This window comes from Ruditapes philippinarum, unplaced genomic scaffold (assembly GCF_026571515.1).
Source record: "Ruditapes philippinarum isolate M1 unplaced genomic scaffold, ASM2657151v2 ctg3408_1_1_1_1, whole genome shotgun sequence".
NCBI lineage: Eukaryota > Metazoa > Mollusca > Bivalvia > Venerida > Veneridae > Ruditapes > Ruditapes philippinarum.
The window spans coordinates 157,427-177,098 of record NW_026862878.1 but is presented as its reverse complement, the minus strand read 5'-3'; the positions used below and the strand labels follow the sequence as shown (position 1 = coordinate 177,098).

The window sequence follows — 19,672 nt, the reverse complement described above, 5'->3', positions numbered from 1 at the left end:
GTCACAGTGTCAAAGGTCAAGGTCATTATTATTTTAAAACTGAAAACAGTTTCCGGAGCATAACTTAAATTCCATTAGGTCCATAATACTCAAACTTCATAGTATAATTGTCCATATTAGGTAAAAGACCCATATTGATTTAGGGGTCACAAGGACAAAGGTAAAGGTCACTATTACCTTAAAACTGAAAACAGTTTCCGGAGCATAACTTAAAGTCTATTTGACCCACAGTATATTTAAACTTCATAGGATGATTGTCCATATTAGGTAAAAGACCTCTATTAATTTTGGGGTCACAAGGTCAAAGGTCAAGGTCACTTTTACTTTAAAACTGAAAACAGTGTTAAGAAAATAATTTAATTTCAAATTGGCCCACAGTATTCAAACTTCATAGGATGATTGTCCATATTGGGTAGAACACCCCTATTGATTTTGGGGTAACAAGGTCAAAGTTCAAGGTCCCTATTACCTCAAAACTGAAAACAATTTCCAGAGCATAACTTAAGTTCCATTTGGCCAACAATATTCAAACTTCACAGGAGGATTGCTATTTGAAGGATGTAAAACTTTAGTCTTACAAATGCGTTATCCTTACTAAGAAAAAAAAAACACTTTCGGGATATAATGCTCCGCCTAGCAGGGCTCTTGTTTGAATTGTGTTCGACTGTTTGTTCATGTATGTATGTTAACCATTTTTCAACCATAACTCATATACTAGTAACGTCAGTGGAAGGGTAATGGTTTTTATGCATTACACTTTCTTCGGTTAATTATGGAACAACTATTCGCATATATTTTCGTCAATGTAGTATGTTAAAGATAATTATCAAATCGTCCTGTACAAATTTCTGTGTTTGTGTCTATTTTAAACATTCTGCAAGTTTCCCATGGTTATAAATCTACCTCCTTGAAATATAGTGTCGGGCATGACCTTACCGTGCCAACAAAGATGGTCAATAACCTTTCTCCCTTGTTTTGTGGTTATATTAAAAGTACTTTATAAATTATTAGTCTTTGAAAACTGGACGACATGTGTTAAGTTACTTTATGGCTGAAGTTTATTCCCAGCAGTAAATATGTCAGATCCAGTTCGGTACCATATAAATGGCTTGAAAACGCATTATCCCATACACTTGTCGAAGATGTTTTTACAATTTTGTTGCTTTATCAGTTTATTGAGAAAATCTGTGGGTGGGGGACAGATGGAGGTTGGAGTCCTACAGGTCCTCCTAGCGGCGGTGGGGGAGGTGCTGGATGGTTTCCACGACGATGAACCCCCGATGGAGATGGGGCGGGATGCTAACGCCTGGTTGGGAAAAGACGGTGGGTCTGGTGGAGGATGTTTCCGACGATGAATCCAGGTTGGGGAGTGTCGAGTACAGCAACAGCACCTATCGTTCAGGTATTTTACATTTATAACATTCTCATACAATTAATATAAATTTATCAACTTGCTACATGTGTTTTATCACAACGTACTATGTATTTTTTTTCCCTATTTATTCGGGTCTGCATTTTTCACTATAAATAGTCGTCGTTTATACACAAATCTTCTAGTGAAAGTTGTACATAATTGTACAATATTAACATTCTAACAAAAAAAACACTCAAACAATTTTTTGGGGTTTATGTCTCTTCGACTGATTTTTTTATTCCAGACTCCTCGTGTGAAGGGAACGGTGGCAACGTGTTTTCTAGACGGCACTGGTGCAAAATTGTGATGGGAGCGAGGGCAAGTATCCCTGTGGCGGAAGAAAACTTCGTCTGCTGTTTGCCGAATGTCTGTTAGTTTTTATTTCATTATTTGTTTTGTAATTCTTTGATATCCGAGTTTCCCGTTAGAAAAAATTATCATCGATAGAGGCACTTAATTTCATCGGCAATTGCACATAGATACCATTATAATAATGCAAATAAATTTCTCAAAATTCTGATTGGCTTAAAAGACCTTGTAGTAGGCCGTATAGACCCGTGAAGAACCGAATGACTCACAAAAAATGTATTTTACATTTCAGACGGGTAAAACTAAAAATATATTTATGACAAACTTTCGATTTAAATGACATTATTCATGTTATTTTTAAAAAAAAGTTCACATGACTTTATACTTGGAATTACTTTTTTATTGCACAGCTTAGCGTAGCCGTTGATTAGGTGCGTCTTTTTCCCCGCCGCTTCTTCGCTTGTATATCCAGTAACGCCGGAATGTGAAAAAACGCACATTCTTTTTGCCAATAAGTAACGCAGAAATGTGCAATAAATGGGGCTACCTGAAAGGGATTTCCAACGCAGTCAAATTTAAAATGGCCAAAATTTTAATTTTTTTTTTTTAATCGTAAATGAAAAAAAAGAAAAAGCTGCATACGACTGCAAAGACATTACTCTTTTATCCCCTTTAAGATTATTTCCACCCAAATTGTTTTCCCTTTTTTAAAAACATCTTTACTACGTTTTAGCGAGGGGGTTTTTGGCCCTTTTTTTCACTCTGATTTAAAACATTAATGCCCTTTCTTATAAACCCTATAATTTTTGATTTTAGATAGGCAAGTGGGCAATTACTTTAAAAATTTTGGTGGGAAAATAAAACTGGTGACATGGGATTTTTGTCGTTTTTATTTAGGGGAACGCCGATGTTTCGTGAATTTTAAAGCTTCGTTACCTCATAAAAAACGGCATGAATTCACATTTTATCAGTTTTATTTTTCAATTTTCTATCATCATAAGACGCTAAGTTTATGTCACTTGGACTGGCGAAATCGAATTTATACTGATAATATTCATTGTTGTACTTAAAAACAAAAACCAAAATCTCGCCTCAAAAACGGTGGCGTCAAGCCATCATTTTCACGAATGATCTTGAAAAGTAAAATAATCTTTGATTTTATGTCTTCATCTCAGCCGTATGCGCTATTGGGTTTTTTTTCAGTTCCGCTTAAATAAAAAATAATACTGGCCAGTTTTCTTACCGCGTTGGGGAAATCCTGTCAGGTATCCCACCATTTATTGCACAATTCTGCTATTGCAGGAATCGGTGTTGTTATTTCACATTCCGGCGTTACTGGATGGATTATAGACGTGTTCTTTGACAAACAGTCTAAAGTTGCTTTGTTTTCTTATGAACTTGTCGTCATTAACAATTTGCGTCATTTTAAATTCGTTATGTATACAAGTACTGACGTGATATACGGGAGAATATAACCCTCGGTCATATTTATCTCATTCAGGCTATATTCTTCCGTATATACCTCAGCAACTTGTATAACTAATAGTCAGCAAGGAAATCATGATCCGCTTATACTTGGTCATTTCAATAATAATAATAAAATAACTTTATTTACAAAACTTTACACAAGGTAAGTCATATACAGATTGTAACACCTTATTTACAATTACAACAATAGCCATGTTGACATGGCCATCCCCGCCGAAAGTGTTTGCTCATTGGAAGAATATATATGTCGTAGAGCAGAATAATTCAATATTAAGAGGTATTTTGGTAATGAAAACAGATGCCGAAGTGATAACAGATTTGAAACCTATGTCAATACTGATGGCTGAAAATAACAAAGGGCAATAACTGGAAAATAATGCAGGATATGCTATCATTCTTGTGTGCTGTCCTCCTCCTCAATGAGATCTATCCATCTAAGAAGTTTCAAGTTGATATCTCTAACACTTTTTAAGATAAGCTCCGGACAAAAGTATGAAAAATAACAAACGGCAATAACTTAAAAATTATAAAGGGAAGAGTTTATTTTCTTGCGCACAGCATTCCTCCTCAATAAGATCTATTCACCTATGAAGTTTCATGTTGACATCTCAAAGACTTTTAAGTTATGCTCCACTCAGGTGAAAAATTAAGTATGAAAAAAATAACAAAGGGCAATAACTAAAAAATTATGAAGGGTAGAGTTATCATTTTTGTGCACTGCACACCTCCTGAGTGAGATCTTTCCATCTATGAAGTTTCATTTTGATATCTCAAAGGCTTTTTGAGTTATGCGCTAGACAAAAATTAAGTTTGAAAAATAACAAAGGGCAATAACTCATAAATTATGCAGGGTAGAGTTATCATTCTTGTGCACTGCACTCCTCCTTAATATGATCTATCCATCTATGAAGTTCCAAGTTCATGCCTCAAATACTTTCTGAGATATGCTCCGGACAAAAATGTCGGACGGACGGACGGACGAACAGAGACTATTTCTATATACCCCCGCCTTTTCGGCGGGGTATAAAAAAAACTCTTATCAATCGAAAAAATATAACATGTCAAAGAAATGATTTAACGGTAATCACAGTTTTAACATATATCTTAACACATAATTATACTGAACATTCATATAATTCATTTTATCAATAACTATCATTTTTCAGTGCATCATTTCAATCTGCAATTTACAAAGTAAAAGTAACAAAGTTAGCAGTCAAAAAATAAAAACTAGCACAGACTCCATTATCAGAAAACATATTAAAGTAAGAAATACAGATAATAATGAAAATAAATATATGAATATAAAGAGCGTATCTTGTACATGTATATATAAAATACACTTAAGTTAAAGCTAAAGTTGATTAAATAAGTATTTTTTGAAACTATTTTTAGATATTGACAATTTTGTTTTCCTTCTAATAGTCAGGGGTATGGAATTCCAGAATTCCAAATACCCATGTCATTAAATTGGAATGTGTCATTAAACTAATTACTACGTGGTTTGTAAGACGAAATTAAATTTCCGTGAGGTATCGATCTTAGATTATACTTTTGTTTATTAGATATGGTAAGTAAGTCTCGGATATATTGAAGGGACATATCATTCAGTGCTTTATGTAGTTGGGACACCGGTGTGAAAAATACATCTTTTCTTGAAAGGCAACATTTTTGATATTTTGTATAAATTTGCTAATCGTTTTCTCATTGGTAGGTCTAGAATAATTTTGCACATTCGAGTTCGTAATTTGTATATTCGGTCTATATAATTTTTGTTTTCTTTCCCCCATATATTACAAAATTTATCAAAAATAGGAAGAAGGTATGCATTATAAAGAAAAGCATGCGGGATTCCTTATTTAGAAATTACGTTATACGCCAAAATAAATTAACTTTAAATTAACACACACCACACAGTGCCGTCAACTTGTGGGGACCAAGCTTTGAGTCGACGTCTAAGACGGCAGAGCGTGCGCGGAATTTCTAGGATTGTAGGCGGAGCTGAAACAAAGGCACACTCATGGCCATGGCAGGTTTCCCTTCAGCTCAATGATAACAATTTCCACTTTTGTGGTGGCACACTTATCAGCGATCAATGGGTAGTCACAGCGGCACATTGTTTAGTCGGGTATGCCACTGATTTCTGTTTACATTCTCACAAAATCAGATCTAAACCCCCAGATTTAATATATTTAATAAGATCGGAGCCAAGTGAATAAATTCAGATAAATTGTATAATCTAATAAATACATAACGTCTTAAATTTTGCACTAGATGAAAACATAAAACAACTGATGATACTCATTTTTGATTGCCTTTTCGTTGTTTGAAAATATATTATTAAAATTATTTCTAAGAGATTCTACAGTGGCTAGAGTAGTTCTCGGAGAGCATGATAGATCTACAGAAAATGGCCGGGAGATAACTTCATCTGCCACTGTTTTCAGTGTAAGTAATATTCTATATACGTTTTGAATCAAAAATATTGTATTGAAATACAAATGTATTGTATTTATTTATATAGACGACGCGTGAATTAAACTTTAAAGAGGCATATTTATCTATTTTTAAGAAGGTTTATCTTCCCTGAAAAAGCAGATTTGTTAGTCGGAAATAAAAACTATCAAAACTAGAAAAATACACGGGTCATAATCATGACAGGATGATATGATACTTTGCAATTATGTTATTCAAATTTTACTCTTGACCTAAAAGCTTTTGCAATGGAAGTTTAAAAAAAACAAAACTTGATCTGGTATTATTTGGTTCCTATTTCCGTAAAATATGCCGGCTACTAGTATATTGCAACTGTAAAAAGTCTCCTATTTACTGAATTATAGAATAAGCATGTCAATTTGTTTGAAAGCACTTTTTATTTTTAATATCAATATTAAATTTTGTTTTGTAAATAATCATATGAGATGTTTATATCTTGATAACTGTGTCTCTTACAAGTTAATACATTTAAAAATCTTCCTTAAAGTGAAAATTTTCATCCGCCCAGTTTTTCACTATTAAGACAGCTGATTAATAATATTTGAGCCGCGTAACGACAAAACCAACGTAGTGCGTTTGCGACCAGCTTGGATCCAGACCAGCCTACGCATACGCGCAGTCTGATCAGGATCCATGCTGTTCGCTTACCAACCTTAATACAAGTGGAAAAACTGACAGCGAACAGCATGGATCCTGATCAGACTTCGCGGATGTCCAGGCTGGTCTGGATCCATGCTGCTGGCAAACGCACTATGTTGGTTTTGTCGTGACACGGCTCACGTGTAAAACTACAAATGTTCTTGTAAGGAAGAATTTGCCGCTGTTTTCACATCAAACTGTTATTTTCAGCATCAAAATTATGAAAACAGCGCGCCCTATCCAAATGATATAGCCTTGTTAAAGCTGAAAACACCAGTTGCATTAAATGACAACATTCATCCAGCATGCCTGCCAGAAAATGGAACTACTTTCGATACAGGTACGGACGACTGTTGGATCACCGGATGGGGAGACACGAAAGGTGCTTCTTGTTAAATATCTTATTTTAAGTAAAACTGGTATTGTTTCGAGCACGTGACATGATTAATTTGTGTTATGAGTCTTCCCTGCTTTAAATTTTGAACAGTATGCTTAAGTTTTACAAATATAAATATATTTGACTCTATCTTAATACGTCCATTCGGAAAGTTGCAGCACTTTGAAATCAATTTTGATGGAAAACATCAACGCAAAAATAGTGATTTTTGGCAATTTTGAGATATCTTCTTGTTGCCATGGTAACAGAAAATTTAAGACTGAGCATGTCGTTACAAAGGCAATGGTACAGTCAACATTTGTGCCAAGTTTGTTAAGTATTTTATAGTTTTTTTTAGGAATTTGAACTTGTAAAGGGAGACCTTTCAATGAAACAGCCATTTTTCACCAAATGCTCTCGCAGTAAAGGGTTAGTAACGTACAGTATAATAATCTTGAATATAACTATATGAGTACAAGTAACTTTAAAACCAACCAGTCATGAAGGCAAATTAATGAAATACCTTGATATAAGTATGCTATTTCATTTGATATTTAAATATTCAAATGTTACAATGTATTCACTAAAACTGCATTTTATATACAGACATTATTAAAATTAATTAACCATTGCATTCGATATTTCATTGTTAATTGTAAGCAAAACAGCAACAATAACAACTGTTTTATTTATTAGTTTTTCACTGACATCGACATATTCTGTCTTTCATCATATAATTGACCTGAATTTCTGTCATTGCGCTTTTGCCCTACGCAGAATGCACATGCGCGAAATGCAATACCATTGCTATGGAAAAATCGTACTGTGAAAATGTCTATTCACTTTTGGTTCCAGCAGGTTGTGGAGTACAGACAAAACGTTATGTTTCATGTGATAACATCACTTAATAAAATGTATACTTGATTGATTTTTCCAGACACTGGCGATGAGAGTAAGTTGAATGAACTACAGATATCTATAGTTGACAATGAATCATGTGCTAGTAAATGGGGCGAAAATTACATCCTAAAAACGAACATATGTGTCGGGGACGGTCTGTCCGGTGCATGTAACGTAAGTGCTCTTGTTTTAATCATTATTTTATTTTGTATCAACATATCGTCTTGAAATCATTGAAATAAGTTTGCTTATATATCTACTTTTTACACAATTAGTTAAATGCTTAAAATTAATCAATTTAAAAAAAAACACATGTTGATGACAAATATCATTATTAGGAAACTCGTCTTTCGATCTCATCTATTTCCATTTTGTTAGATATTTTGTTTGTTGATTTATATATGTACATTATAATAATATACTTTTGGGAATAGATATATTTAAACCAAAAACAAATATATGATTGTTTCATTTGCTTGAATATGAATCTTACATAACCACATATATACATACAGTATTAAGCTCCATGACATAACTAATAAATCAAATTTAAATTTTTATCAAGGATTAACGTTAAAATAATAACAAGTTCTCAAGTAAAAAAGTGTATTTCATACTTAGTAAAACAGTCAGGTTTTAATTATTTTTACATTATATAACACTAGATGGAAAGATTTTCAAACACATTTAAGTAAAAGATTCATAAGTTTAATGACCTCGCATAAACAAATGTAATATGAATTATAATATCTGTCATATTTTACAGTTCGGATCGGAATATCCGTGCCGAGGTGATCCACCCATTGGGCAGTAACGAGGCTGGCCGAGTTACCGCCCATGGGCGGGTGACCGAGGGGTGTATATTCCGATCCGAAACCGCAAACATATGTCAGATATTTTTTCTTGCATATTCTACCACATTCCATTATATTTTTAATTCTTTATCTTTACTTTCAATGAAAATTTATATCATTACAACCGTAACTACTTTCATCAACAGCGTATGAATTACAAAATCATTCAAAACAGTAAAATGACGTCATCTTTATCGTGCCATCGTACAGCACGCGACTCATCTGGAACCCCCCCCCCCCCATTCCAGTTGAAATTGCCGGCATGGGTAAAACTAACGGAAACGCCAGTCTGATATGAAAGAAATGATGAGCTAAACAATTTTATAGCTTATTGTTATATGGGAAAAAATTTTAACTTGCTATTGTGTATTTCTTTTTGTTTTAACAAAACCACACTGTTTAATAAAATAGCTTTTCTGATGTGCAACATGTCAGCGAGCTTTAAAGAATTAAAATAAAAGTTTTTAGTGAAGTGATAGTGCCATGTTTGAATATCATATTCTTTTTATCATTTTCTAATTTTATTTACCTAATAAATAAAGTGCCTAAGAGCCAGTCTATAGTCGATCGTGGTTTAGCAATGTGTTTATCTCGTGTTTATGTCTTTGTATGCATACTGAGATAATCAAATAAACTTGGAAACTTGTAAGAATTAATTTTTATTTGATTGGTGATTTATGTACATCATATAATAATTAATTTTGAAATCTGACCAAAAAGAAATTTAATGTTAAATTTATTCAGAAATATGTTTTCTCTCATCAAATATCAAAGCATACTTTTATAGAGTATTTTATATTATATTTGTAGCTTAATATACATACATGTACTGTTTCATACATAATGACTAAAAAAGACCATAGTCATAACGTGTATGCAAGCAATGATAAGAACAATTCAGCCCCCCCCCCCACACTAACACAATTTAGACCACTTTGGTCCAGCCCAGATGATAGTCTCTATAAAGGGATTTTACTGTATAAATGTAAAACAAAAGATAAATGTATCATCAATGTCAATCAAATTTTAATCATAATAACTGGCTGAGTTTTAGCTGTAATTGATTTATTACAATTAAATTAATCAATTTTTGGCAAGGTAATCAATTACGTAATGATAACAGTGTCATGTAATCGATTAAAAAATCAAAGATTACAATTAATGATTACCCCAGGTCTGGACAATACACGAAAGTTTCCATGCAGCTTTCACTAGTGCAGATCATGTTATTTTCAGGGAGATTCGGGTGGTCCGTTATCTTGTCGCCGACAGGGAGAACAGGCCTGGGAACTTGCCGGAGTGACATCTTGGGGTGCAAGTGGCTGTCAGTCAGAGGGTTTACCAAATGTGTACACCAGGGTGTCCCAGTACCGACAGTGGATCCTAGCTACAATGAGGAAAAACTTGTAAATGATGGACATTTTCTTGTATCTTAACTGGCTACAACTCTTCATTAAAAATAACTAGACCCCGTGTTGAGATTTTCTTTAATATCGAAGTTGAAATATGTTCATTATATACCAGACTATGGCATTTTTTTTGCATACAGCTTACAATATATATTGGATGGTAAATATTGCTACATTTCCAAAACTATTAGTACATTTTTTAAATTTGAGGCGTTGCATTTTAATAGACTCTTAAATAAGAAATTTGAGAAACACTTTGCACACACTACATTATATCAAAATTTTCTACTTTTGTGGTTTGAAGTTTAATAGGAGGCCAATCAAAACAGGCATGTTAATGAAATATTTTATGTACAGTGATATTTCAATGATGTTTCTTCCTTTTATGAGTAAATCATTCTATTATCCGAAAGCGATTAACTTTTACCAACAATATAGAGTCGGGCTAGCCTGCAGATCGATCCGTGCTGTCTGGCCAGGTTCTATACTGTTGATAGTCTAAATCTTTGTTTCTGACGTTGGAGTTGTCGAATGGATTTTTTTAAATCCAAAGTAGGGAAAAGCAGGGCAAATGTAGCTGTTAAAGAATTTGAGTTATATCTTAAATGTGTAGTTATGCAGTTCAGTATTGATTTACACCATGATTGTATTATGGTATTATTATTTAGCGACAATGCAACAAAACAAATAAGCACATTTCTTACCATTGCACGATGATATATTACATAAAAACGTTATTTCACAAAATAGACGAAAGAAGGTACAAAAAATATCGGCAACAGCAGAATGTGATGTTAGATGTATAATTTATAAGAAATGTGTTGTTACCACCGTGATAGAAGAATCATTCTGAAATACCCGTAACAGTTGCCAAGGATACGCAACGACGTCATGTTTATAAACGGGCTTTGATGGTCAACTTTGACGTCATGTGTACAAAAATTGGCTTAAACTATTGAAAAAAAAATCAACGAAATCCAATCAGAAATATGGTCAATATTTTGCATGCCAATTTTCAAGACGCTACTCGAAAGTTCGCAAAGTGTCGCGTTATACCTTAAGCCTAATAAAAAGTGTCAGTTTTACATGCAAAAAAAGCGTCGAGCTAAACTTATTGAAAAAAAATTAGCGAGTTCAGCAGTTGTTAGACGAAATAGCTTTAAAGGAAACAAAACAATATTCAACAGAGAAAACTGGGTTGATTCATTAAAGAAAAGGTATTTAAAGTATAACATGCACAGAAAGATGTAAACAATTTTATAAAAGAGGAAATGTATCAGTCTCATTTTATGCTCGGAAAGACAGTTTACGGACAAAAATTAATGAAACACAGCAATAATTTACCAGTGCCTTCTTAAAGGCACGTCAAGGTCCAAAAATGTTTCTATTTTATTTCTCAAACGGTTTTTGTGGGTTTTTTTTCTGTTCAGTGTCGTGTTATACCTTCGAACAAAATTAACTTATTGAAAATTTACTTGAAACATCCTTTTCTGTTTTTGCTTATTTTCTATTATTAAAGTTATAGTAGTTTAGTATTTTGTACGGGAGTAGCTTTGTTTATAGTTTGCTACTGTCAAATAAGTTCACATTTTGTACCACTTTTTCATATGGATAATCACTTTATATGCTCTAAATCTATTATCAAAACATTATAAAACACATGCTTGCCATTTCTTTACCACTATATCTGAGGCCTAATGTACGATGTTTTATTGTGCCAGTATAACAGACCTGACTGACAAGTTTTCACACCATATCTCTTACTAAAGAGGGGAAAAAAAATAAGAAAAAAAGTAAAATAATTGTATATTAACACAAATATGACATAAAGAGCAACCAGTTATTTTCACATCAAGGCGCACAGAATACCTTAAACTTAATGCAATAAATAGTTACATGTTGAAAGTTTTGACAATTATGACAACAGTTTTTTTTTTAAATGTTGACGGGCGATATATAAAGCTTGATACAAAACAAATTTCTTTTAAATACGCTGTGACTTGTTTTAAGCGACTGAATCTGAGATACATTTTTAAATATGGTAAATATTGATTTAAATATGGGAAAATATTGATTTAAATATGGGAAAATATTGATTTAGATATGGTAGATATTGATTTAAATATGGTAAATATTGATTTAAATATGGTAAATATTGATTTTATTGTGGTAGATATTGATTTAAATATGGTAAATATTGATTTAAATATGGTTAATATTGATTTAGATATGGTAAATATTGATTTAGATATGGTAAATATTGATTTAGATATGGAAAAATATTGATTCAAATATGGTAAATATTGCTTTAAATGTGTAATTAATTGATCTAAATTATGGAAATGATATTGATTAATATAATTATAGTTAATATTGATTTTGATTATTATAACATGTAATGCTATAATGAAAGTTTAATTACAGTTTACATTTATATATATAATTGCTTTATTTACACATGAAAAAGTGACATAGATTTCTATAAGAATAAAAAAGTTTAATAAAGTTAAGAATTAAAAATTATAAGAGTGGCTCGGCCAAGATGTAAATTTCAAGTGCGTAAGGAGCTAGTAACAGTACCTTTGAAGTAAAATGACTGTTTGATGTAAATTTTCTTTTGGCATCTTGTGAGACAAAAGACATATTTGCTCATAGTTCTTTTCTTCCACGAAGTATTATTTTACTCTTTACATACGTAAAAGAAGTATCGAGACAGTGTTAGTTTTTAACGGACTTTTAGTGCTATTTATGCGGGACATTTCTGTGACAATTGTGTTGACATTATTTACTTTAAGTGTAGTATGTGGAGAGGTTTGAAAAAAAAATTGCGGAATATTTTCTGTATACTTTACTAGTACAAAACTCCGGAGCAATTGTTGCATAACTGGTCACCGGTATACGACTTCAAAATTCAAAATTTTACCAGGTCATGTTAATATTGAATTCTGCTTAAGCCGGTGCTAGGGGTTGGGCGTGGGCGGTTTTGTAATCACCACTACTGTCCATGAACAGGCTTATTCAGACCGAGCCTGCAACATTTTCAATTTTGCCGGTTTGGGGATTCCGTTTTTCTCTATTTTAAGTAATAGTTTTATTACCAATAACATGCACAAAGCCGAAAAAAGCAAATTAAACCAAACGAACAATGACCAGAAACCATATTAAGAAGAAAGCATAACGGTGTTTATTGACGACAGTGGTATTACTGCCTACAAATATTCGTACAGAGCCTGATGTTGGAGCCAAACTTTAAGTGATAGTGACTTAATCGCCCTTTAAAACGCTCTGTACCATAGTTTATATTCATTAACATAAAAAAAATTGTCTTCTTGGCGGGTGACTGTCTATGAAAGTGTTAAAATGACAGATACGTTAAGACAGAGAATATGAAGGAAAACGTTAAAGTGCATTAAAATAAAAATATAATATGTACATAATAAATGTCGTTTACTTGAAGCTGTTAATTAATGGAAATTTAACAGATGTTTTTATACTTCAAGTGGCTTTAAATAAAGTTTAAGATTTTCAGGTTTTGCATTTAATTTTTGTCCGTTGATGTTGAAAGTTTGAATCTCATAAGGAATGTGCTCTCCTTCCTTCTGTATGCTGAAGCTGTCAAGTTAGTTTATGAGAAATCTATGGTTTCAGCAGCTTATAAGACCTAAACTTAAATATTGGCATTAACAATGTTTTTTCGTTTTTTTCAGCCAAATGTTCTGAAAAACAACTTGATATATGTTTCCTTGCTTAGGTTCACTAAGAGTGAAATAATGTTTGTTTCCAAAAATTTGAGTTAGAAACTTAGATAATTGAGTGAAATCAGTTTATAAATACAGTACCCAAACCTACAGTGCAAGTAAAGTAATGAACTTATCTATTAGAAAATGATTCAAAATTTATCAAATTTTTTTTATACTTTGCCTTTAAAAGAAGAAGTATTAAAGCTTTCTTTGTGTATTTCATCACAAAGAAATATCAAATCAAGATTTATATAATTTGCATTTCATAGAGGAGGTAAATTAACATTTACTCTAAAATAGTGTATTCATCTCTCTTGTTTTGTATTTCATCACAAACAAATTACCTGTTAAGACTGAAATATTTTGCATCTTAAAGACGAGGCAATTAATATATTTTCTGTGTCTCTCATTTCGTATTTTGTTACAAACCAAAATATGGTTATATAATAAATATCCCTCCGCTAGCCCAAAATTGATAACATTTTGTTTTTGCGTATTGTTGATATTGCTAGAAACGTTGATGCTTAAAGCAAAAAATTCTATTGTATTGTATTGTTTTGTTTTGTTCTGTTCTGTTCTGTTCTGTTCTGTATTGTATTGTATTGTATTCGAGATTTCGCATAAATTCATGGAAAGTGTGATTTGTGTTTACAGTTCTCGTTATAGAAGTAAAGGGATATTTCGTTTTTTAAACAATTAAAACAATTAATCACTGCACAGGGTGAATGCTCTCGACAGTGCAAATGTAAATAAACATTTTTATTTGAATGTACACCTAATTATAGATCGAGCTATTAATAGAAAAACGATGTTTTACTTCTTATAAAAAAAAGCAAAAAAAAAAAAACAGTATACATTTGCTTTTTGTAACTTTAATTTTTGTTTAAATCAAATGAATCATTTCTAAATACCATGGGCGATAATGATGTTTTTTGTTTATTTATCGTACTTAAATCATAAGCATGGAACTTTAAATAATAAAAAAGAGCATTAATGGTAATATTAAATCGAGAGTTTAACTTTTGTTCATCAGCTTTAGGACATTTATATGCATCTTCTTTACAAATAGCAATATTCTTTCTGTAAGCAAATAACTATAAATAATCATTTTCTAAAGTGGTCTAAGAGTTAATTTTGGCAAATTTACGATCGAATAGGCATTCGTTATCCAGCCAATAAGAAAACGTATAAATGAACCAACAAGACTTTTCCAAAACTAATATTTTGATAAGAGTCTATATATCTAAGTGTTTTATTTATATTAGTATAAGACTGATGTTTTTAATTTCATTATAATGTCTGTGTTATTTTTAAATTTCAGCTGTTCTCAGTAGCAATCGTCATCTCGCTTATAGCATACACAAGGTATGTTGTTCACGTTTTGTAATAAATTATACGTAATATATAAGTAATTTGAAACACCTAGACACTTTAGTCACTGTACATTTAGTTCTGTTAATATGTACTGTGTTAAATGATTGGCAAGACATAACAATATATGGCAAACAGTTTGGACATTATATTTTGATACTGTCACACAAAAAACCCTCTCTCTGTATTTCTAATCAGTGCTATTACAATTCTTAATTAACATCAAATTCTGGACGTTATATCTATATCTTAAGAATATGTTATAATTTGTTATCTTGCCTTATAATGAATTATAAATGGCTTAGTTCAAATTACTTTGGTCTTTATTGACTTGAGTTATTATACTTCAAAATATTCCGAGCAATAAATGCATGTCAGTACAAAACAGTTTCAACGCCAAGTCGTTAAAAGCCGATAATGCCTCTGAAAAGCTACTATTTATAGCTCTCAAAAAGTACTTTTGGTATCCTGTTACAGTGGTAAAAATAATCCTTGCCATATGCATGATATTCGACTTCTTTTGCTCTGTTTGGGAATTGATATAATAACAGTACATGGATATTTTGTTTGCATCGAAGTCAAAATACTACTTTGTTTAGGTTTAGCTTCCTTGGCCTCACATTACTGTATGTTCAGTGCTACTTTCTTCAGGTGTTAAAAATCTTTCTTCAGGTTATAAAAATCTAACATGATCTTTTCTTTCTTTTAAAGTTTAAAATTCTATTTTTATGTAAAATTATGACTAAAATCATTTCGTTTTAAAAGTACTAATTATACACTACCTTTCTATGCAATTTACTTTGAGTAATTTATATAAACGTTGCTGTCAAATGCTTGGACTGTTTGCTGTAAATCTTCAAATTATTCATTTCGAATAATTAATTAAATGTCCAAGTTGAATTTTTGCACGTCTTGCATAAGACATATTAAATATTTATTATATAGTAACGTATGTTCTTGTATCTCATTCACAAGGTGATATATTTATATCTTTTAAGTTTTTTTTATTTTACATTCATTTAATGTAAATGGTATTTTGTTACTTGTTAGAAGAGCGATTTTTATTTTTGTATCAAATGAAAGAAAATAATAAATGTACTTTGGTTGCAATGCTATTATGGCAAACTCAACAGATCTAATGACAACAGACAATTTGAATTGATAAATGTAAATGTTTTTAATGTTTTAAATTTATATTTCACATGCCTTTGCACTTTTTAAATATTTCGCTTTCAACATTCCAATATACTTATCAATATTGATGTAGAAATTGATGGATAAATAAATCTGAATACACGCATAAAGTTTTTTTAATGTAGTTTATTATCACACAGTTTCGACATTTTGTCTAAATGCCAATCTTACAAAAATAAATAAAAAATAAAAACAAATAACAAAATATGTATTAACTTTAAAGCGCAATATGTCAACCAACAAACATGGACAGAGCAAGTAAGGTGTTCAAGGCGTATGATACAGACAATAATGGTAAAATATCAAGAGGTGAAGGTCACATGACGTTCCGGATGTCTGACAAAAACTGTAAGTGTGCCCGGCTAAAACTTTTTAACCCATTTCTTCATGAGCATTTTGTGAAAAATAGCTGTTTTCATTGAAAATCCTCCTGTTATTATAAGTTCAAATTGCTATGAAACTATGAAAAATATTTCAATACTGTTCAAAGTCGGCACAAATGTTCACTGGACCATAGCATTTGTAACGACATCTTAAATTTCCTGTTACCATGACAACGAAGGGACATCTGCAAATTGCCAAAAATCACTATTTTGCGTTGAGTTTTCCATCAAAAACTGATTTCAAAGTGCTGCAACGTCTCAATGGATTGAAATAGAATCAAAGGCTTTTCAGTATTGGTTACACGTTACTTTAGGTAGATATGAGGCCATTTTAATGCCCTCACAAGTTCAAAATTTTCTTAGAGATGAGGATGTTTGCTGACCCCTTCAAACCTCCAAGCAGAAGGGGGCACATCAACACCCTCTGGCACCTTTTCTTAAACGAAAACAAGTGTTTGGAGTCTAAATAGGGCATTTTTATTTGAGGCCTCACAAGTCGGGGGTGTTATCTTATCATTCCAGCTGATGGCAGTTTATCACCTGACGAATTCTCTACAGAATGGACATTTTACAACTCTAAAACTTACATGCCATTCTTTTACGCCGGTGATGAAAATAATGACGGGAAATTAGATTTTGATGAAGGAAATAAGGCCTTTGACTATTTCGACAATAACGGTAAGAATATTTAAATTGTAAGAGTAGGTTGTCAAAGAGATGCATATAATTTGACATCAGGAATAACTTGCTAAGACTAAGACCTTCTATTGTCATTATTGTAGTACATACAAAGTTGTTTTAAGTGAAATTTCCTCTACTATGAATCCGTTGCCAAGTTATTAAGTCTGATTTTGGCACAGCATTGTATTAGCATTAACTGGTGTATAGTTCAAACTATTTATAAATGCATTAATGATATACCGGGGGAAGCAAATAATTTTATGTTCCATATCTTACTTACTAACTTCAGCTGCTGGGTTTTTATTTCAGAGGATGGTGAAATCACAGCCTATGAATTCACAAGAACGTGGGACCACCTTGATCGATATTTCAACTCCAACAATAACGGAAATGTTAAGAAATAGTCATTTATGATTATATGATTTGTGCTGTATCTGTATATGAAAAAATAAACAAAACAAATGAAACTGTGTATATATTTTGTTTGCCTACTTTTACACGTTGTCTTCAAGGACAGGTTGCCTTACGGAATGTGAGAAATATAAAACTAAAAACTTCTAAGAAGAAACTTTGCTTTTATCTTAGACCATTACTTCTAAGCTGCATTCACTAAGGTCTATCAATATCTCAAGTTTTAAAAAAAAATTATGGAAGGTGCTAAATCTTTACAAAAACAAATTATTCGTTATCCACATATAGTGTAACAAATATAAATAAACCATGTTGTTGTCTTTTTACATACGGTCAGAAATAAAAGCAAAGCATGTTTTATTTGGATTCCGGAATTTTGCATAAAATAACACATTTCAGTAAACAATTTTTTATTCAGTTTTCTCTTTATTTTAACGATAATAATAACAATGATAGCAAACAACATTTAAATTATGTGTTTCACATATACATTTAGTAACAAAGACTAAATATATTTTAAATTGTACGGTTTCCACATGTAGAAACAAATATAAGCAACCCAATTTCTTAATTATTAAGTTTCGTTTTTTGATAAATCTAATAGCACATCTTGCATGATGTTTCTGTCCAGTCGGGTTCTAAATTTATATACAAACAGTTTTCTAAATTTGCAAACCATCTGATTTAATAATTCACTTGCAACAAAAAGTTATAGGCATCTTTTTGTAAAGAATTCAGCTTCACTTTCAGTTAAAAAAATAAATAAAATGAAAAATAAATAAATGAAAAAACAAGCAAACAGACAAAATATTATTGCAAAAATCCCTTTTTATTTCCTGGTCAGTATTTTGAGATTTGGATACTTTATTGCGTTTTAAATGCAAACGAATGCATTATTCTCTTGTTTATTCGCTGTACTTTTAAGACAAAGTGCTTAATTGTGTGTAAAAGAATAATTGTGACTGAGTTTGACATGTGACGTTTTCAACATTGTTAATAATGCATTTTACAATGTCACCGAGCATACTTCACTTAAATTAACATTCAATCTTGTCACAATAGAAAACATTTTCATTAATCTTGTCAGTCAAATTTTCACGTGCAAAACAACAGTTAATTTCCAAGTGTCAGTTTAGAACACAATCAAGCGTATTGCATCTAAATTTGTGATATGTATTACTTTCTTTCGTATTTACTGACAATCACTTTAATGATTTTCTTATAGTTATATTGCGTTTTACTTATAGGTATTTTTTACTAATAATTATATCGTGTTTTACTTGTAGTCATTTTGAACAAATTTCACAATCTGGTATAAAGATGCTTTTCAAAATTTTTATACCTCAATATATCCTTCAACGGCCTGTGCATCCCATAGACCTATTATGTATATTGATTGAACACCACCCTTCTAGGAGATTTTCCCCGGGGAATATTTCTTATATCACCCTGGGGCACATAACTCTTGCAAAACTCCATATTCAGCAATTTTTTAAGTTTAACTAGTCTTTGTTACAATAGTAACATAGTTTAAAATTCATAGTTTTAAATTTGATATTTAAAGAAATATAAATGTATATTGTGTCTCAACTTCATATAGATGTATAAAATCATTTTTGAGATGTTTTTGTTAGGTTTATTGTTTTAAGCAAAATGGTGATGTGTATTCTATTCATTTCCTTGACTGCGTATTTTATAAATATTGTAGTTGTAGGTCTTTCGGTATAATAAAGTAAATAACACATGGCTGTCGGGTTGAAAGAGGAATGTCAACCCTTGAACTGAACTCGGCTGCGCCTCAGTGTAATATACCAGTTCTCGGGTTCACAATAGCCTCTATCACCCCGACAACCATGTGTTATTTATATAATATACCATTGAGCATGCCATAACAGCGTTTATTGACAATTCAATAACTTTTCCATATATGAATATATTCATATTTAAAGACATTTAAAGATTGGCAAATATTTAACGGGAGATAACTTATTTGCCGTGAAAAGACAA

At 31.6% G+C, this 19,672-nt stretch overlaps 2 protein-coding genes across 2 annotated transcripts; both read left to right on the top strand.

Moving 5' to 3' along the window:
• Positions 1-1,076: 1,076 nt before the first annotated feature.
• LOC132720485 (chymotrypsin B-like) lies at positions 1,077-10,005 on the top strand. The gene is made up of 7 exons (XM_060704637.1): positions 1,077-1,323; positions 1,659-1,784; positions 5,129-5,339; positions 5,569-5,659; positions 6,557-6,728; positions 7,660-7,796; positions 9,713-10,005. The coding sequence occupies exons 1-7, from the start codon at positions 1,077-1,079 to the stop codon at positions 9,884-9,886; spliced, it is 1,158 nt and encodes a 385-aa protein (XP_060560620.1). The 3' UTR covers positions 9,887-10,005.
• A 1,940-nt stretch (positions 10,006-11,945) lies between these two features.
• LOC132720481 (insoluble matrix shell protein 5-like) lies at positions 11,946-17,726 on the top strand. The gene is made up of 5 exons (XM_060704634.1): positions 11,946-11,969; positions 14,947-14,990; positions 16,414-16,538; positions 17,096-17,251; positions 17,564-17,726. Exons 1-5 carry the CDS (start codon positions 11,967-11,969, stop codon positions 17,656-17,658), a joined length of 423 nt encoding a protein of 140 aa, XP_060560617.1. The 5' UTR covers positions 11,946-11,966; the 3' UTR covers positions 17,659-17,726.
• Positions 17,727-19,672: the final 1,946 nt, after the last annotated feature.